This window comes from Engraulis encrasicolus, chromosome 5 (assembly GCF_034702125.1).
Source record: "Engraulis encrasicolus isolate BLACKSEA-1 chromosome 5, IST_EnEncr_1.0, whole genome shotgun sequence".
NCBI classification, from domain to species: Eukaryota; Metazoa; Chordata; class Actinopteri; order Clupeiformes; family Engraulidae; genus Engraulis; species Engraulis encrasicolus.
The window spans coordinates 11,509,106-11,530,778 of NC_085861.1; the positions used below are offsets into that span (position 1 = coordinate 11,509,106).

The following is a 21,673-nucleotide window of genomic DNA, read 5'->3' on the forward strand; positions in this document are numbered from 1 at the left end:
GATTAAGTCAGCAGGGTTGTATCAAAGCGACCCCCACACACCACGAGCACAAACACCCACTCGGCGCTAAGGGGGCAATAGAATGGAGGGAGGGAGGGTGGGTGACTTGGGGGAGATGGGGTGGGATGGGGTTGCAAGGTGGGGGGAGTGGGAGGGTTGAGAGACAAATGCATGAGATTGTTTGTTCAGACAGGCTGATTATTGAATACATGTGACGTAGATAGTCACTCAGACATGCTATCCAAAATCCTGTCGTTGATCTCCCATCATTGTGGTATGGAGATGTGAGACGGTTTGTTCATGGCCCTGGTGGAGATGTGAGATGGTGTGCACATGACCCAGGGTCCAGACTCTTCTACCCGGCTCTAGAGAGGACATCCGTCTTGTGGGTCATCCATTACAGAGCCACACAACATTATAATGACTGGGCGGGGCCTAGGGTTAGCTCCCGTAATCACTCTCATGCGCCGGCTTCAAGGACGGCGATAAGAAAGGTGGTGCCAGAGATCTGGAGAACGTTCAAGGTTTCACCCACACCACCCAAGAACCACCACCCACCAACACCACCAGGGTTGGACTGGTAATCTGGCATACAGGGCATTTTCCCAGTGGGACGACAGTCACCAGGGGCCGATGCTTTTGTTTTTTTTTGTTAAGGTGTTTCTTTCAAATTTTCCCTTAGAGACCGGCCCACAATTTAGACGTGGCGTCCCATCCTTAATATACAGTGGACTGAGCCCATCATAATTGTAGTATGGGGGTGGGGGTGAGGGGCTGGTCTATGCCAAAAAAAAATGCCCAGGGCCAGTTGATGGCAGAGAGAGTAGAGAGAGAGAGGTTCCATTGGCCCATTGTTTCCTGGTTCTATTATGGCCCCCCTTAGGCAGACCTAGGCAGACCTAAGGACTGTTCTATTCATTGTAGGAGCATTATGACACGGCCCTTTAGGCAGACCGGAACCTGGTCGCGTTAGGTGCCCATAGAAACCTATTATGTTGGCATATCTCTATACTTAAAGAATCTCTGGTTGATGGTCCCAGTCCAGCTCTGACCACCATCACCATCATCCACTCTTTTCCTTTCCTTTCCTTTCGAGGAAGACCTGTTATCAGAGATTGACTTTGTAACCTCAAGCCCTTTCTTGTAAGCAAAGTGCGGGTGAAAACTCGCAGATCAATCTGCAGCTACCCAATTAATTCTGACAGTTGGGATTAGGGTGGGGTTACCCGGCGGTCATGTGACCACTGGCGGGTGATACGGTTCGTCTGCGGAGGCGATACACAACACACTTCCTCCACACGCACGTTTCGTGCTTTTCCCAGATTTGCGGAGGTCAAGCTCCATTTGATCTCTGCTAAGCACCCAAGCCCCGAGCCGGAGGGGCCGAGACTGGCGCAGCAATTCATCAGATTATCACCCCAAGAAGGAGCCACTCGACAAGGACACAGAGGGGGAACACAAATATGGCTACAAAAGTGGTAATTAGGTTTGCCTTAAGAAATCCTGCTCTTCTGGTAAGTAGTTATTTGAGTTTCTGGGCCAGTTTCTGACGGATATATTAGGGCCTTTAAATAGCAACCTCAGCAGGCAATTTTTAAGGCACAGCTGAGAGATAGCCATCTCATTACAACAGGCAGAAAATGAAATATTGACTGAATGAACTTTTACTTCCACAAAAAAAAAAAAACTTTTTTCGTGAGCGGCTGGCGATAATGGTCCCTCTGTTGTGTGTGGCAGAAGGCCAAGTATTTTGTTTTTCACCCGGAGAGGAGAAGGGGAATAAAGCGAAGCTCAGTTACTCAACCATGAGTGGAAATAATACATTAAAGCAAGGTGAGGTGGCAAAATATTTTATTTACAGTTATAAAATGTAATTTACATGGTAAAAGACACAAATGAAGTGGCAAAAAAGGCAAAAATAAAAATTTAAAATAAAAGAAAAGTTCATCTGCTTCTAAGTTGAGGTCATCCCCGGACTTTCTTCAGAATTTTCTGAAAAATAAGAGAAAAGAACATTAAGAGCATGTTGTGGCGTGACATCGACCATGGAGACACAGGTTTGAATTGAACTTCAATCTGTACTCGAGGGAAGCATATAAAAAAACACAGAAAGCTTCTGTATAAAACTAACTGATTTCAATCCCATGTTTAAGTAACCACTTCTGCAGGGCTTAAACATCTACTACACAAACGGGATGCGTACCACATGCGTACCCCCCACCCCCGTTCGTTCCCAGTCCCATTTCGTTCTCGTTTGCCTTCACGTCCGTTACAAAGTTTATTTTTTTGTCGTTCCGATGAAATATTACACACTTGTTTTGCCGGGGCTCCTACTTTTTTGGAGAGGAGAGACTTGTTTGAACTGTGCAAAAAGTGTGTAATTTCAAGTGTGCCGGTTGTGACAGGCCTTCACGGACCCTCGTTTTAATGAAACAACCGGACCATTCTTCACTTCGCCCAGGCAGGCAGGGCCGCATCTGTGCTAAGACAGCCCGCGGCCCTGCAGTGAATTACCTTTTAATCAAATAAGCTTCCCTTCGTCATAAAATAAACGCGCCGTGTTGACTTTAAAACGGGCCGGATCTCTGCTCAGTGTTATACAGTGATGGGGGACTGGCAGTGGGCATGCCAAGCCGTGCTCCGCGCAGAGAGAGAGAGAGAGAGAGAGAGAGAGAGAGAGAGAGAGAGAGACAAAGCGAGAGCGAGATAGAGAGAGAGGGGGGGGAGTGAGAGAGAGAGGGGGGGTGAGTGAGAGAGAGAGAGGGGGGGGAGTGAGAGAGACAGAGAGATAGCAAAAGCAAGAGAGCGAGCGAGAGCAAGAGTGAGCGAGAGAGAGAGAGCGCAAGAGCAAGAGACAAAGAGAGAGACAAAGCAAGAGCGGGAGCAAGAGGGAGAGAAAGAGAGAGAGAAAGACAAAGCGAGAGCGAGAGCGGGAGCGGGAGCAAGAGCAAGAGCGAGATAAAGCGAGAGTGAGAGAGCGCTTGTGGAGGTTTATCACACTCTGGCTACCAGTGATGCCTGCGGGAGCTGCTCCCAACACCAGCCAACTAGCCAGCAAGAGATGGAGGACTCAAGTGAACAAAGAAGGAGTGTGAGTGTGTGTGTGTGTGTGTGTGTGTGTGTGTGTGTGTGTGTGTGTGTGTGTGTGTGTGTCGTGTGTGTGTGTGTGTAAGGCAATGCATGTCTGCTGTAAAAGTATGTCTTGGTTTTACACCACCCCCATCATTCATTTTCACAGCAGCACTACAGGGCTACATTACAGGGCTCAGACAGTCAAGCCACATGTGGGGGGGGCAGCAGCGAGTGTCTGTGCCTGTACCCAGAGGCGCAACTTGTCAGCAGGGTAGGCAAGCAGCTGCTTGGGGCCCACAAGCCCCTAGACAGTAAATAACAGACCACACTTTCCTACAGTAATGGCGGTTTTGGTTCAAATGTTCATTTAAAAAATATATATATATATTTACTTGGGGCCACAGCTGACCCTAGAATCGCCTCTGCCCGTGCCTAGGGCCGGATTAAGATAGCATAGGGCCGCTGGAAGGCAAATTTCAGAACAAATTCATATGGACAGTGTCATCATTGATAATTAAGCCCAACTGGGAAACTCAAACTCCCATTGTCATTGTGACACAGCACTCCACAGCAGCACACAAGTGAACACAGCACACAACGAAATTGCATTCTTGCATTTAGGCCCTCTGGCAGGTGGGGGCCCCTAGGCTGCAGCGATGCCTAGCCTGTGCTTTAATCCGGCCCTTTCTGTGCCTATGCCTGCCACCCAGCACTGACAGAGTGAATGACAGTGGGGCTCACTCTACTCTGGCTGGGAGTCTATTGCAATCAGCAGCAGAGGTCAGCCAGTGGCCACTGTGTCAAGCCAGCAGGACCAAAGCAGGCCCGAGCCTGAGTGCCGTCTACCATATGGAGAGGAGCACCAACGCATTCCACACAACTGGGTGGCAAAGCATGTTATGCACGCACGCATGTATGTACGCACACAGGCCCACACACACACACACACACACACACACACAGACACACAAGACACACACACACACCTCAGCCGAGCGAAGCCAAAGCCGAAGCCAAAAAACAGCCAGAACTGTAAGCGTACATTTGGTGATGTTTAAGCAAAAAATGAGGAGGGAAGCCTACCATTAAGGTTTGACAGCTGCGCTAATGACAGTATTGATTGCAGCAACACGTACTGATGAAGGGGGACCAATGAAAGAGTGGCTGCGGGTGACATCTGTTTGCAATAGGGCGTGATTAAATTAATATGCACTGGAAACCCTAGCCTGTTAATCAGAGGGCACGTAGAGAACAAGTACAGTTCCGTGACAGCGAGAGGGGCATGCTGCCTGCGCCAAAAGAAAGAAAGAAAGAAAGAAGGAAAGAAAGAAAAAAAAGAAACAACCTATACTTGGATTTCCAAAATGCAAGTCAGAAAATGTGTAGTGAGAACACAAACCCATGCACGCACACGCGCACGCAGTCGCACACACAGTCATGCACATGCACATGCACGCACGCCGAACGCACACACGAGTGAAAGGGTGAAAGAGAAATTTCCCCCTCAGATAATGGTTTCTAAAATGCTGCGCGTTTAACAGTTGCGGAGAAACCGCAACAAAGCAGTCAGTGATGTGTGAACAGTTTTAAAAAGTGCCTTTACCAGAAATCACAAAGTACGCTCATTTTATGCATGCATGCACCCTGAATTGAGGGCATTTATTTGCAACAAGACCTTTATAGACATGGTTCGGCATGCTTGAACACTCAAATCTAATAAAGCATCACACGTGGATAACACTGAAAAAGAGACCAGGCCCGAGTGTGAGAATATTTAGCAACTATGCTAACTCTGGCATATTTATATTGATGTTTTTTAGCTGATGTACTGATTAATATAGATTGTCCTAATCAAATGAATGAATGAATGAATGAATGAACGAATGAATGAATAGCCCGGTTGGTCGGTTGGTTACCTTGGTGCTTGCTTTGAAGTGCTGGGCTCTGATGGTGGCTGTCTTCTCCTCGAAGGCTTTGGAGCGAGCCTCCTCAGCCAGCTGCTGCAGGAACAACAGCATGTCCAGCTGCATCTGAAAACACATGAGGGGTGTATTTAATAATCTATGTGTATTTAATAATCTACAAGAAATTGATATATCGGATCGCATAGTCATGGAGGCTGTGATTTACACCCTAAAATATACTGTACTACAGTGCAAGCCTTGGCCGTGGCTCAAATGAAGGCTTTGGAGCGAGCCTCCTCAGCCAGCTGCTGCAGGAACAACAGCATGTCCAGCTGCATCTGAAAACACATGCCATGCAGGACGATTAAATAGTGTAGTTAATTAGATTTGCACTCAGAGAGTGCAAACCTCTACCAAGGAAGTTGTTTGATAGAATATTTGTTACGTATTTGTTTTTTTTTTTCCTGAATTCGGATTGTGATCTGGATCACCATCAGATCACAATCCTTCCTTTTGTCATTTCCAACAACTCCAACAACAGAAAATGTCATCAAAATCCTTTCATAACTTTTTGAGTTATCCTGGTGACAGACAGACGAACAGACAGAGAAATCAACACGACCGAAAACACAACCACTTTGGCAGAGGTAACAATAAATATACTGTAGTACAGTACAGGCCTTGGCTGGGGTTCAAACAGATAAAGCACCATACACAGTCTGTGGGCAGAAAACCATTTGCCATTAAATTACATTACATTACACTTAGCTGACGCTTTCATCCGACTTAGATATACAGTATTTTACAGGGTATTGGTTACTGTACCTGGAGCAGTGTGGGGTTAGGTGCCTTGCTCAAGGGTATTTTAGCCATGCCTGTCAAGAACTGCCAGAATGGATGCACGCACACACACACGCACGCATGAACGCACGCACGCGCGCACCTGAGCCAAACCCAGACTGCTTCCTCCAGGTTAAGAATAGAGACAACCCTCTAAATCCATCCGTCTGTGTTCAGAGTCATTCGCGTCTTCACTGTGCCCCGTATAAGGGTCGCCAGATGAGACTGATGATTTCCAGCCCAAAAAAATGCTCAAAACCCACCTGGAAGCACGAAATCCCACCCAATTTGAACTATATTCTATTCATTTCTATGGCCATAAATAAGCAGAAAACCCCACCCAAATGCCATTGTATACCCTTTTTACTCACAGACGGCCATGCTAAGCAGCCCAATTGGGCGTAAAAATCACCCAATTTGGCAACACTGTCCCATATCCCTCCCACGAGGCAGCAGACCTACGATGCACCCAGCCGGCCAACCCTCACTCACTAAGGCCAGGATTACACCAGGAAATTGTTTCGTTTTCAGGGGGTTCTTCCATCTTACTCAACATTGTCACGAGATGGCTGGCACAACAACAGCAGGCAGGGGGAGGGGGAAAGGGGGGAGGGGTCAGGTCTGTCCAGGAGGTCTGCAGACTTGGATAAGGGGCCACCTTACACAGTCTATAGCTTCTTTTTCATAGGGTTCTGCGTTCTGGTGCTGGCATCGTAAATATTCATGAGAGTCGGCGGGGGGATAACGGTACTGTTTTGGCCCGTGTTTCCATCTGGCAGAGTTCCGTACTCTAGGTACAGTTTAGGTGAGCAGTCGCAGCCGCCCTGAGTGGGGCGTGAACACAATGACCAATGCCATGATAAATAACACAGGCAAAGGAGTCCTCATCAAAACGATACCAGTTACTCATTATCCACTAGTCTGGTGAATTGTAGACAATCAGATATTGAGGTTGGACTGTAGATTTTAGCCGTGGTTACTGTATACTAATTCCCTCCGTTGCATACAGCCAAAGTGCATTTGCAAACTCGGAAGCAAATAATTGGATAGCTACACATCCCGTCGTCCAAAACTACTTTCGGTGAGATGGTTACCATACTTTCACAGCGTGCACACTTCTAATGCACTATGAAATCTAATTAAAGTCCTCTTGTCTGCATATTCAGTTGCATATTCATGGTCGCCCCGTTTCCCTTCTGTTGCTGCGCATCCGATAGAGTTATCTATCCCCAAACTACTTCTAATCCTTCACAGTTTTCATGCTCTGTTGCCATACTTATTAAAAGCATAAAGACGGACGTTATTTGTAGAGTCTATAAGTCTATAAACACAGAACAAAAGCAGCATGTCCTATGCTACGGAGACCTCGCGTATGAAAATATGTGCAATGAAAAGGGATGAATTTAATGCTAGCCAACAGATTAGTGTGCATTGTGAAGAAGACTTTTTGCATGGTGCGTGTTCATACTGTGTTTCTCCCGTAAAAGTGCGAGGAGCTGTGGAGCTTAAGGATGCAAATGATCGATTAATTCATTAATCATTAGTTGATAGCCGTATCGATCGACTTACGATTAATTGATAAGCGGCGTTTCCCCCCCGAAATCTCAATGTTTTTAAAAAAAAACTACTAAATCTAAAAAAATAATTAAAAATTGTGATGAGATACCGCATTTAAATTAATTCCATTTCAATTCTTTAATCCAAAGGTGATTTAAATATTCCCACTCACACCCCTCTTCAGACACACTCTTCACATGCCCATCTTACCTGGGTCTCTTGACAGTTAAATTGTTGATTAATTGCGTTTTATGTTTTTTAATCGATTAATACATTGATCGATTAAAGTCGATTAATCGTTTGCTTCCCTAGTGGAGCTTCCCACATGGAAATAGCGACATATTTTTGTTTGTTTGTTTTTTTAATCAGTAGATACAGTGCCCTCCATAATTATTGGCACCCCTGGTTGAGATGTGTTTTTTAGCTTCCAATTATTTTATTTTTTTTCTAAATAATATGGGACCTTAATGGAAAAAAAGAGAAAAATCCAACCTTCAATACAAGTGCATTTATTCAGTGGGGAAAAAAATCCCACATAAAGAAATAATTATTTGACATCAAATAATGTGTGTCACAATTATTAGCACCCCTGGTGTTAATATTTTGTACAACCCCCTTTTGCCAACAAAACAGCACCTAATCTTCTCCTATAATGTTTCACAAGATGGGAAAAGACAGAAAGAGGGATCTTCAGCCATTCCTCTTTGCAGAATCTCTCTAAATCATCCAGAGACCTGGGTCCTCTCCTCTGTACTCTCCTCTTCAGCTCACCCCACAGGTTCTCAATGGGGTTGAGGTCAGGGGACTGAGATGGCCATGGGAGGAGCTTGCTTTTGTGTCTGGTGAACCATTTCTGTGTAGATTTGGCCATATGTTTAGGGTCATTGTCTTGCTGGAAGACCCAGTGACGACCCAGCTTCAGCTTTCGGGCAGAGGGCAACAGATTTTGATTTAAAATGTCCTGGTATTTCAAAGCATCCACGATGCCATGCACCCTAACAAGGTTCCCAGGGCCTTTGGAAGCGAAACAGCCCCACAGCATCACTGACCCACCCCCATACTTCACAGTGGGTATGAGGTGCTTTTCAGCATGCGCATCTTTCGTGGTACGCCAGACCCACTTAGAGTGTTTGTTGCCAAAAAGCTCAATCTTGGTCTCATCTGACCAAAGCACACGGTCCCAGTCGAAGCCCCAATACCGCTTGGCGAACTCCAGACGCTTGCGTTTATGATTGTGAGTGAGGAAAGGTTTTCTCCGTGCATGCCTCCCAAACAGCTTGTTGGCGTGTAGACAGCGCCTGATGGTTGATTTGGAGACTTTGTGACCCCAGGATGCTACCATTTGTTGTAATTCTGTAACAGTGAGCTTTGGAGATCTTTTGATTTCTCTTACCATCCTCCTCACTGTGCGTGGTGGCAAAATAAACTTGGGTCCTCGTCCAGGCTTGTTTACCACTGTTCCAGTTGTTTTGAACTTCTTAATTATTCCTCTCACAGTGGATATGGGCAGCTGCAGTTGAGTGGCAATCTTCTTGTAGCCTCTGCCTGACCTGTGAAGGTCGACGCACATCTGCCTCACTTGTATGGTGTGTTCCTTTGTCTTTCCCATGTTTAAGAGTGGATAAGAGAAATGGCCTCGGTGTCACGTCATATTTATACCCCAGGGAAACAGGAAGTGATGAATTACTAATTAAATGTTCCTACATACTCTGGTAAACTTTGTAAACTACTGTAGAAATGACAGAAATGCATCAATTATATTTATTTCCTGGGAATTGTTAAGGGTGCCAATAATTGTGGAACAGGTGATTTAATGAAAAATAATTATTTTTTAGTCAGGGATTTTTTTATTTTCTTACAATTCATTTGAGTTGAAGGCTACATTTTCCTACAATTTTCAGTGTGACAGTATTCTTCTGCAATAAACACTGAATTTATTTTAAGGCTTTTAACACATCGCAACCAGGGGTGCCAATAATTATGGAGGGCACTGTAAATGCAGTCAGCACAAAAAAAATCCTTGACAACTCCTTGGCCAGACTGGAGTTACTTTAAAGAACATGATAATTGTTTGACCAATTTCCTATCTAGTCTAAAAACTGCAGACAGAAAAGCCATGTTGAGTTTTAAAGTGTGTGGATGGGGATAGATGTTTGCACATGCCGGTAAATCCTAACAGAGGGCAAAATGTCGTAGTGGAACTAGGCTCCGCACGCCCAGAACCAAGTCTGTGGCGATTCTAAAATCGCCCCAGTTTGAACGGAAGATGGGTGCGTATGGGTGGAGTAAATGCAAATAAAAACTGAAACCACGCCTCGGTAGCACGCAAAACCTATAGAACCGGGTCCGTGGAAAGAGGCCTTATGTGTCGTTAGGGCTCTTACATAGTTGACACCCGCACCACAAGCTAACGTACATTAGCACACCTTAATGTGCGGCACAACAAGTACTTCTCCAATGTCAATGTAAATGCGTAGCCGCTATCAAAAATGTAGGGGATGCGTTTTGCTTCACATCAAGATTAGGGATGCAAATTATCGATAAATTCATTAATCATTAGTTAATAGCCTTATCGATCGACCTTCGATTCATTGATAAGCTGCGTTTTCTCACCGAAATCTCAATGTTTCTCGAAAACAAACTACTAAATTAAAAAAAAGTTAATTAAAAATTTAGATAAAATACCACATTTACATTGATTCTATTTCAATTATTTAATCCAAAGGTGATTTAAATATTCCCACTATTCACACCCCTCTTCACACACACTCTTCACATGCCCATTTCACCTGGGTCTCTTGTCAGTTGAATTGTCGATTAATTGCGATTAATGTTTTTTAATCGATTAAAGCAGTGATCGATTAAAGTCGATCCATCGATTAATCGTCTGCATCCCTAATCAACATATAACTTAATTGCGGCCAAAACGTAGGAATGCGTAGCCTTGCGGCCGTGTATCGATCAAGATGTGCAGAGTAAGCCCGTTTCTACATCTACAGCCTCAAGGCTACACATCACTATGCTTCAGACGCCATTATTCAACAGAGCATAGCAAAGCGCATCCTCTCAATATTTTATACTTGACACTAGGGGTGTAAACCACAGCCCCCATGACGATACGATTCGATATCGATTTCTTGAGGCTGCGATTTGATTATTTTTGATATTAAGAATGCCCCACGATATGATGCGATTCGATTTTTTTTCCAATTATTTTTCCACTTCTATTATTGTTCTGGAGGGCATTGGGCAGGGACGAACGATTCGATTATTTTCGATACATGAGAATGACCCACGATACAATAATGTGGTTGTCGATAGTTGGATCAATACATATCGATTATTATTATTTACACCCCTACTTGACGCATCATGCATTACGATCCGCAACCCTTTCAGACGTGGGACACTATTGCCACTGTCCACTGGTCTCTCCCATTGACCTCTATCTATTGGTTACCCCCACCCCCCCAATTCTTTCCACTCATCACACTCCCTCTCCACTGTGTGTCTGAAGGCCTTTATATACTCTTTCATCCAAATCTCTCTTTCCACTGCATATCCCTTACTCCCTCTCTCTTTCCCTGCCTCACATCCCTCACGCTCTCTCTATTCTATCACTTCCAGCACGTTTGTCTATTCTCATTTCCCGTCTCTCTCTCACCACCAACAGATTGAGGGCCGGGCCTTGAATGTGCCCGAAATTACTGATGACAGGCAACAGTTTAGCCTATCTCGCCCTGCCTTGCCCATGGTGGAAAAAGAAATAAGGCTATTGTGGAGAAACCGGGAAAAAACAAGACCAAGAACACGCCAAAAGCGCTGCACGTCCTTTTTTTCCCTCCCCCCAACGGAAAATCAAAAGAGGCAACAAGAGAACTGGCGATCCGACAATCTAAACGAAACCCTTTAATCTTTTTGTCTGTTTGAATTATCTGCCGCTAGTCAGCCTAGCCTAGCGGAGGTGGTGGTGGTGGTAGATCGGCCTCGGTTCTGATGGGTGTTTAAGTGGAGCGTTACCCTGAAGGTCCATTTTAATGGTCCACACGGGTGAGAGGCACGCTGAGAGAACACGAGGCGGCTCTGCAACGCTGAGCAGAGCAGAGCAGAATAGGCCTCCCTCCGACTCACTGGGAGCTGCACTACAGCAGCAATTATCACTTCCTACAACAAACACCACCACCACTACCACCAACCTCCTTACTCATACTCATACACACACACACACAAACACACGGAGGGCTGCTGACAGCTTTTGCCAGGTTGAGGACAAAGTAATCTGAAAGCAGTTTTGAGCCCAGCTTCCTGGGCCCGGGACAACTGACCCCTTTCTCCCCCCTGTCAGCTTCCCAACACGCATGCACGCACGCACACACACACTTGTGCCTTTTCCACATCACTTTTGCAGTTTCCCTCAATTACTCTTTCCTCCCATCCTCTCCTCTTGATCTCTAACTTTTTCCCTCACTCACTTTCCCAATCCCATGTCTCACCCTCGTCTTCGTTCTTCTCACTTTTTCCCACTACACATCTGTAGGCCTAAGTTACACCCACTAGCACAGTACCTCTCTCTCAGACATAGAAGTGCACAGATAGGGGCTAGCACCTGCCCCTTTGCCCTACTTGACATAAAGTGCCCTTTTTGAACATTTTTTTTTGGTCACAATGTCATGTGATCCATGTGGTCCATGTTAACATGAAAGCCTATATAGCCTACCTAGGTAACACTTTATAATAATGAATGCAAAAAAGCATTATAAAGACTTAATAAATAATTAACTATTGATGAACAAAACATTAACAAATGTTTGTAAATGACTAGGAAATGTTGACAAATGTTTGTAAATGACTAGGAAATGTTATGTTAATATCTTATATTTATCAAACATCTACAAATTGCTTGTAAATGAATAAAATACTCTGTTGTAAGGTATGTAAAATCTTATATATATTATTTGTAGATATTTTATAAAGCATTAATAAAACTTAGTTAATGATAAAAACATGTGTTAATGTTTCGTTCAACATTAGTAAATTATTTACTAAGTCTTTACAGATCAGTCATTATTATAAAGTGTTACCCCGACCTAGTAAGGCAGCCAGAAGTTATACATGCCGCTAACACCGCCTTACAAATAGCTGGCCCCTGCCTAATGCCCTAGCTCAATAACATCATAAAAGTCGAAAAGTAAGCTTAAATTGTTATATATATAGCTTAAAAGAAAAATCACATTGAATTGTATCGTGAGGCATTCTTCAGCATCAAAAATAATCGAATGATCAATGCCTCAAGAAATCAATATCGAATCATATCATCATGGAAGCTGTGATTTACACCCCTAACTTGCATGCAGTGGTGGAGGCGTGCACGCACGTACACACACACGCACGTACAAGTGTGTGCAATCCCTCTGAACCACATCCAACAAGTTTCCCCAAACACTGCTAATGATTTCAGCGGGAAAAAAACAAGGTGCTTTTCCCTGTGCATTTACATGATACCCATTTGGATGCAATTTAAATCTATTAATACCTAATTTTCATAATTGTAGGTCATCCCTGGGCCGTCTGAATTCTACACCCCCCACCACCACCACCACCACCACCACCACCTACTCCCCTCAACAGCTGCCCTTGCCAATGTCTTGGGTGAAACGAGAGGCCCTAAGGCACGCAGCGAGGAGAGCAGGCGAACGAACAAGCAGCGTGCCAGAGGCCCTGCCAGATACCAGCCGACTCAACTGATTAAAGGAGAGGAGAGGAGAGGAGTTTCCCTGTCTCCCCGGGCCCCCGCTCTTCTTGCCCAGGTCCAGGCCCAGCTTGGGACGACTGTTCAGTCAGTGCATGGAAACCTCATGATGGAGAAAAGGTGGAATCAAACTCATGTAGAGGAAACTAGCGAGTGTGAGGAAGAAAAAAAGAGACACTAGAAAGAGAGAGAGCGAGAGAGAGAAAGAGAGAGAGACAGAGAGAGAGAGGGAGACAGAGAGCGAGAGAGAGAAAGAGAGAGAGACAGAGAGAGAGAGGGAGACAGAGAGAGAGCATGGAGGAAAGTACCGTAAGCAATAAGCAAGAGATGGAGAGGGAGAAAGTGAGGCAAGTGTTTGTGACTAGGACAGTATCACCTTTCCCCTCTCTGGTGTTTGCTTGGGCTTGATGCCGGACCGGTGCAGCGCTGCGCAGCGCAAATGCTGCTGAACACATTTGTTAACACTTCACCATCAGCGCTCAGCAGCACATTCCCACCACAGAAACACGCCAACCAGTGGACCAGTTAAAAAAAAAAAAAAGAGTCCAGAAAACTCTGTACAAACGGCTTACATATGAAAACTATTCAAAAGCTGACACAACAATTGTTTATATGACAGGGGGAAAACGGGACCAAAAAGAATGTGAGAAACTGGAAAGCTACTTGGGAAGGGAAGAAAGAGAGGGAGAGGAAAAAAAAAAAACATCCTACACTTGTTTTTCCCTCTCGTTACAGCACAGCCACTTATGCTGATTGTGTGAAACAAACTGAGCTGTGGAAGATTAAAGCGCAGGTGGGTGAACGCCTCATAGGACACAGGGGAAACTAAAGAGACACGCAGCACTAACACTGCCAAGCTCATGGAAATTCCCAGGCTAAATGCATGGCACATGCATGTGAAACAAACAAAAAAAATGAAACATTCACCGTATACTGTACCGTGGCATGAACCAGGCCAGGAGGATAAAGCAAGCACCTTGAAATATTTCCCTCCCTGAGGGAAACTGACTAACTGACTGCAATGGCCAGCAGTCTAAACAGAGAAAGGGACATGCTCCTGCTCCTACTCCTCAAACCTGCTCCGGGCCTCTACTACCAATAGAAAAAGGGGAGCAAGGTAAATAAGCAGGGTGCCTTAAGTAAAAGGGGAGCAAGGTAAATAAGCAGGGTGCCTTAAGTAAACTCTCATTAACCTGGTGTGAGAAATGGCCTGCTGTGTACAGTAGAGCTGCTGCTGGCAGACTGCACCTGCAGTGGTGTACTGTATGTGTGTGTGTGTGTGTGTGTGTGTGTGTGTGTGTGTGTGTGTGTGTGTGTGTGTGTGTGTGTGTGTGTGTGTGTGTGTGTGTGCGCGTGTGCGCGTGTGCGCGTGCGCGCGCGCGTTGGGGGGGGGGGGGGTGTGCCACTGTATGGTGCGTGGGGTTGCAATAGTCTATGGGATTTAGAGGTGCGTGCATGAGTGCTTTGTCAGGTCACTTAAGCTTGTCTCACATCATCATACAGCGTGGCAACGAGCAGGAGCAGTTGAGTCAAAGGGGAAAGAACGAGAGAGAGAGAGAGAGAGAGAGAGAGAGAGAGAGAGAGAGAGAAAATGGAAAGGGGACACTTTTGCAGCTTTCATGCAGGATGTGCGGCTGATTGTTTTTGCGTCCAATCGACCATCAAATGCTGCCGGGGCCACCGCGGTTCAGCAGTGGGAACAAAGCCGCCGCAGAGCCAGCCACCACCACCGTGACACGCTGAACCATGCCGCACCGTACCATGCCATGCCGCGCAGCGCCGCACCACGCCCTGCCTAGCCTGTCCTCGCCGCGCCCAGTAAACACCCAGAACAACGGCCCACCAGCCAAGCAGGCAGGCAGGGAGGGAGGCAGGCAGGCAGCCTACCACGGAGCTCCCTGGAGGGTCATGGACTAAATGCGACCCCGGTGCAGGAGAAAGCTCATCAAGGAACGAGCGTCAATGAGCTACGAGCTGACGCTGCGGCCGGCAGATGTGGTGTGCAGTGAGCACCGCCGGGCCTGGAAACAGGCAGACAAGGGTGCGATCCAATATGTGACCTTGAGTCCTCCACTTGTGGCCTCGTACCAGGAAGTAATACTTCGTGATGACATGACTGACAACAGCATTATATTTCAATATCTCGCAAAAGCTCAACTATAAAGCCATTTTCTCATCTGCAAACTGGATGGTGAATGAAGAATAGTCCCCCAAAAATTGTTTTGGCTAGTCTGACAGCTGGGAAACTTTATTGTTTTCGCCACGGAGGAGGGGCCAGGAGGCGGGGCGAGGCCACAAGCACAAGTGGAGGACGCAAGGTCGCATATTGGAATGCACCCAAGGTCTGACGGATGGATGGTGAGTCAGAGGGAGGGGCAGCAGACCCCCTCTCCCTTCACTGCCTGTAGGGGAGACCACTGGGCAAAAGTTCATAATTACATTGTTTGTGGACTGTGATGAGACTCGTAAGACTGCAGTGAGGTCGGTGTGCTCCACCAACAGCTAGCCTAATTGGTGCTTTTAAACACAGGGTAGGACTCCCTGTTATAAACCCTATCACGGCACACGCACACACACATGCACACTAGGGCTGTAGAGATATTGACTCGCGATACTGTATCGTGATACAAGGAGGCAGTATCGCGATACGCCTTTTCAAAGTTTTGACAATCATCAGTCCAGAAAGCTACCACATGACATGAAGTGATGGTGTTTCCAAGCTTCAAATCATCATCATTATTATATTTAAAAATTATTTGTAGCCTTTTCTACCTACAGTCTGTCATAGTTTTATTCATACTTTTATTTTATAACTTTGGCAAATGTGAAATCGAACCGTAGGTCAAAAATCGTGATTCAAACCGAATCGTGAGTTGAGTGTATCGTTACAGCCCTAATGCACACGCACACATCTCCTCCCTCGCCATGTACTTAACACCGGGGGTGCATTCTCTGTAAAACTCAGCTCTGCACGCCAAGGGAACAAACGCGAATCAAGACAGCACAGTCAGAGATTCTTTAAGTATATAGAGATATGCCATTGTAATAGGTTGCTATGGGCATCTAACATGACCAGGTTCCGGTCTGCCTAAAGGGGCGTGTCATAATGCTCCTAGCATTGAATAGAACAGTCCTTAGGTCTACCTAGGTCTGCCTAAAGGGGGATTCTCCCCCCCCCTCCCCCTTGCAATAATAGAACCCGGAAACAATGGGCCAATGGAACCTCTCTCTCTCTACTCTCTCTGGAACAGCAGTCATTTCTCATTGGGGCAGGAAACACATCAACACCAGTTAAGCCTCACGAGCGAACTCGGCTACCTGAATCACCTTTGATTGCGGACGATGAGAGGGAGTCTTGTGGCGCGAGATTAGGGCGACACATGTCTGCATATTACATCCTTATGTGGATGGAGATCCAGCGCGTCAAGAAGCCCTGTGCACTGCCTAGGACGCAGCTCCCACTCACCACCTATAGAATCCAATTAAAATTACACAGAGTGGAAATATGTGACTACGGTGGGGCAATGTGGTGTGAGGCAAAATTAATTAGAGAGAGAGAGAGAGGGGAGGGGGGAGTGAGAGAGGGTGAGAGAGAGAGAGAGAGAGAGAGAGAGAGAGAGAGAGAGAGAGAGAGAGAGAGAGAGAGAGAGAGAGAGAGAGAGAGAGATGTATGGCAAGAGAGAGAGAAACGGCTTCGTTTTCTTTTCCTCAGATCCTTCCGTCCTTCTTTCTTTCTTTCTTTTCAGTATTTGCCTAATTGCTGGATTATACCCCAGTAAAGCGGTGCACCTCACAGGTGGGTTTTTAAAAATCTCTGCCAGGCCCTCACCCCCCCACTCCCAATAAAGTGCAGTCCAGCTGGGCAAGTCTCTTATTTGAAGCCAGACAACCATAGTACTACCACCACATTGGCTTGGCACCACACACACACACACACACACACACACACACACACACACACACACACACACACACACACACGCGCGCACACACACGCAGCCCTTTACAATCAGCGCTGTGATTAGCAATTTGAACCATGGCCTCTTAACACACATTAAACTGACTGTACACATGCATGCTCCCTAACAGAAGCTGAGTGGCGACCCGACCACAGCATTTTAAAACATGTTTCGCTCTAATGACCAACGACCATCTGCCAGCTCAGAAAATAAAAAAGCACAACACGTTGTGTTAAGTGGTTAGGCTACTTTCTACAGTGGCATCTGGGGGGTGGAGGGGGGGGGGGTAGTGGTTCACTGACCACTTTAAAAAACCCCACTGATTTCTTTATAATGTCTGCCTGTCTTCCTGAGACTGTTTCCAATAACTTGGCCAACCCGCGAATGAAACAAAAAAGAGCTAGCCTTAACCGTAAATGACAAACGTACCTTTTTATTTACTTGCTTGCTTTCCCCCTATGGTGACTGTTGGGGCTTGTGGTCTTGATGTGTCTATTTTGGTGTGACAGCGGACTACTGTACATTCCTGTGATGCTGTGAAGTGGTCGGCATAAGGCAGTAATCACAGCACCAGCAGCAGCCAACACACACACACACGCACATGCACACACACATACACACATATGCTCACAGACACACATGCATGCACACACAGACACACATGCATGCACAGACACACACGCAGGCACAGACACACACGCAGGCACATACGTGCGCAGTCTGCGCACCAACACACACACACGCGCACACTCTCTCACACACACACACACACACACACACACAAACGTTCACAGATACACACGCATGCACACTCAGACACACACACATGCTCACAGACACAGACACTCACAGACACACACACACACACACAGTCACGGACACACATGCTCACAGACACACACATGCTCACAGACACACACATGCTCACAGACACACACATGCTCACAGACACAAACACACGCACAGGCACACACCACGCCTTGCCGTCACATCTGCCTTGACCACTTCACACAGCTTTACAGTACATTAAGGCAACGCTGCTTCGCATTGCCTCACCCACAAACTCCCTTAATTTTGACATGTACACAAAAGCCTCATAGCAACTGATGAGTCGTGCCAGTTACGAGGCCACATCACTACAGTTGCGTGCTACGCCAGGCTAAGGAGTCATGGCACACTGCACTTACTTTGAAGAACACAGCTCTCGCTGTAACTGGTTTCCACTGGCGTCTACTTTACTCTTTATTTTATTCATCGGCCACTGCAGCGTGTGGTTTTCCAGAGTACACTAGCCAATAAGCCTTTCAACTAGTCACACTTTTGTTACCAGTTTTCTTTCCTCCTAATCATTTTTTGGCTATATATGTAGGCTCTGAAGTGGTAAAGCGAGATGATCAGTGCTATTTTACATGGCTTCCTGAATGAAAATAAATCAGGCAAAACAGAAAATGATTATGCCATTTCTTGACCTTAGACACAAACAATTATACAATAATTGTCATTGAACAATATAAATAAAACAATATCATAGAATAAAAAAAACTGACAAGTGGCAAGTGAGACAGATTATCATGACCAAGATTGATCACCATGTGTAACGGAGGCCAACTGGCAGAGTGTGGCGTGGAATGTTAGTAAACCTTCCGCCCAAAGCCTCAATAAAGTGCGGTAGCGCTGGGCTATCGGACCGTCCCTTTAGCTCAGCGGTCTCGTACTGTGCCTCCCATTCCCGAACCGATGTAGGTGACCAGGTGGCAGGTTCACGGCCCCGAGGGGGACGAACTGTGCAGGATAACCTCAGTCACACATGCAGCTGGTTGGCAGCTGCCAATGTGAAGCCATGTCGGTCACCACACAGAGTATGAATAACAACAGGCGGCGCTTTTCAAAAACGCCAATGACAAGTCAGATTAGAGGTGCCAGCCGGAAGAAGTTTTATCTCCAACCCGGAGGGAGCTGTAACATCAACGGCCATGGGTAAGCTGGGTTAGGGTGTCAGGCTTATAGCCGGTTCCATTCCCAACCCACCAGGTTGGTGGGGGTAGTAACTAACCTGTGTTCTCCCCCATCCTGCTCTGAGACTGAGGAACCCTCAGTATGTTATCATCTGCTCCTTTGGCTGTGCTGTTTGGAGCTGCCACCTTGCACGGGTAAGGCATAAATGCAATTTCGTTGTGAGTGTGTGCCATGGAGTGCTGCAACAAGTTGACAATAGCAGTTTCCCTGATGAGCTTTAAACTGATTTAATATCTACAAGTCTACTCTCTTTCCGTCAGGTCATCTTAACCAATGTTCAGTCGACCGCAACTGTATTCTAATAATCATGAGGGGAAAAGAATCTATTCATGCCTAGGGTAGATTTTGTAGACCCGCCCCATTTTACATGACAAGGATGGCATGTCAAGAATCAAGATAAAGATAGATAGCTAGATAGCTAGCCTGGCTTTCACGACTTCAAAGCTCAAATCTGTGCTGCAGAGCATGTGAATGGGAGTCCATTTTCCTTGGCCTTTTGGGTCATGCATTAGCAAAGTGGTTATTTGTTTTTTCTCTATACTGATCTCAGCATTGATCACTACAGTGTACCGTGTATAGTCTTATCACAGAGCTTGAGGCTTGAAATTTTGGCCTAGGAATGTCCATGTTAAGCGTATGACTATAAATTATGGGGCAACAACACTTTCAGTAATAAGCACATCATGCCACCACTGTAATGCAAGAGCCTGCACACGAAGCTGAGGTGGGTAGATAACACAGTCCACAGGACGCCATTATTAACACAGGCTATTTTATTAACATGTATTGTCACTGCTATTAGGCAATATACCCATAGATAGTGGAAGTCGCCATTTCGTCATCGCAACACGCAGATGTTGATAAGCTCCAGTCTGAACAATATTAATAATGTAATACCCCCACCCCAGTTCGGACCATCAGACACCCAGACAGACGCCAGGTGGGTAATGTATTGCGTTAAATCCATAGCCCACAACACACGCCAGAAGTTAAATCCAATAGTTAGCACTCTGGAGAGATAAGGTTTGTAGGCTACTGTAAACAACAGTGGAGAGTTAATGGCACGCACCCCCATGTAGGAAACCGTAAAAAATTAATACGCGTGTTTGACGGAAACATTTTCAGCATTACTCACATGTCTGTAAGTTTAGATTTACTTTGTGACGGTGCCCGCTCTCCTCAATCGAAGTCGGGTTGTGTTGTTTTACGATAGCATCTGCTGGCAGTGATTACCCAAAGCGTTCCGTTTAAAATGCATGAACTCTGTCATAAAGAGGCAGTCTTTTAGCAAAGTTTTAGACATCGTAACGTTTGGGAAGAAACTAGGCAAAACCACACAGCCCTATTTTAAAACGACCAGGGTAAACGGGAATCTGGTTATTATATTGACAAGCGCTGCTTTATTTGGTACTGTAGTCGACTCCAATGAAAACAAAACGAACAAAACAAAACAACTCACCATCAAATCTGCAGTCTGCCCGACGCGCTTGCTCACTTTCTCCTTCATCGGACGTTTTAAAGCATGTCTCTGCAATTTATTCACCATTATATGAAGTGGATACAAGTTCAATATTGACAATAAATAGCCAGAATTGACAGAAAACAATACGCGAACGACTCAGCTGTTCAAATTTCCAATTTGCCGCGCCCCCCACTACCGGCCCTTGTTGATGACGTGAGACCGCGCATGATTTCATAGTCATAGGCTGCTGGGAGAAAAAAGTAGAGGGGAAAATCGCCACTGAACTGATGTTCTTAGGCTATAACTTAACTATAGTTACGGTAAATTGGTCTTTAGTGAACTGGGTCTTTACTGAATAGACAGCACTGGAGTTTTATATGTACATTTATATACATTTTTATGTATCTGTATTTATATATAGCCGATATTTTATTATTTATATCTATAAGTCCATAGCCTAGCCTACATAGCCTATAACACATTTGGTTTTTTAAAAAAAGAAAAGAAAAGATTATGCTAAATATTATCATTTTTGTCATATAGGACTACGGTATGTTTCCTGATGTACACAAATGGAAAGCAATCCATTGTTCCAGGTAGGCCTATAGCATTTAATGGACATCTGCAAAGTATTTTCTGGATTTAAAAAAAGGAAATTAATAAATAAAATGGAGTTGAAACTATGCCAAGGCCCATGTAAATGTATGCTCATGGTTTCAATTAATTTCTCAGAGTTTTGGCATTTGGCAGGGTTCTGAAGGAGTGCAGCCTAGAGCCATATCCCTTCTTACCTCTGAAGTGTAGGCTACAGAATTTAACTTTTTTTTTCAATGATCAATTAAATGTTTTGAAGTGAAAATGTATCTGGGGAGAGAATAATTAGAGCGTGAACAACATGCATTCCTGAAACACATCTTCATAATTAATGAACAGTCTTCAGGCTGTAGGCCTATTACAGCTCAAGATCTTTTCTGATAACGGTTGACATCACAGAACAGGGCCCTCAAAAGCACTGATTTTGATGGAACTTCACCAATTCTGTGGGCTGTTTTCTTTCTATAGGTCTGGAATGATTAAAACAAAATGACGTCAATTTGATATTTTGCTTAATTCT

The 21,673-nt window shown here is 45.4% G+C and overlaps 1 protein-coding gene across 1 annotated transcript; it reads right to left on the minus strand.

Annotated features, from left to right (window-relative positions):
• Positions 1–1,834: 1,834 nt before the first annotated feature.
• Positions 1,835–20,790, minus strand: cenpw (centromere protein W). Its single transcript, XM_063198723.1, has 3 exons — positions 20,557–20,790; positions 4,989–5,102; positions 1,835–1,992 (listed from the first exon to the last, which is right to left on the minus strand). The coding sequence occupies exons 1-3, from the start codon at positions 20,641–20,643 to the stop codon at positions 1,966–1,968; spliced, it is 228 nt and encodes a 75-aa protein (XP_063054793.1). The 5' UTR covers positions 20,644–20,790; the 3' UTR covers positions 1,835–1,965.
• Positions 20,791–21,673: the final 883 nt, after the last annotated feature.

Bases quoted from the DNA above. Each gene is read 5' to 3' on its own strand.
- cenpw (XM_063198723.1), bottom strand. From the start codon at position 20,643: ATGGTGAATAAATTGCAGAGACATGCTTTAAAACGTCCGATGAAGGAG. The intron at 5,103-20,556 runs GTGAGTTGTTTT...ATGTGTTTTCAG, and splicing joins GGCAGACTGCAGATTTGATG to ATGCAGCTGGACATGCTGTT. The intron at 1,993-4,988 runs GTAACCAACCGA...CTTATTTTTCAG, and splicing joins ACTTCAAAGCAAGCACCAAG to AAAATTCTGAAGAAAGTCCG.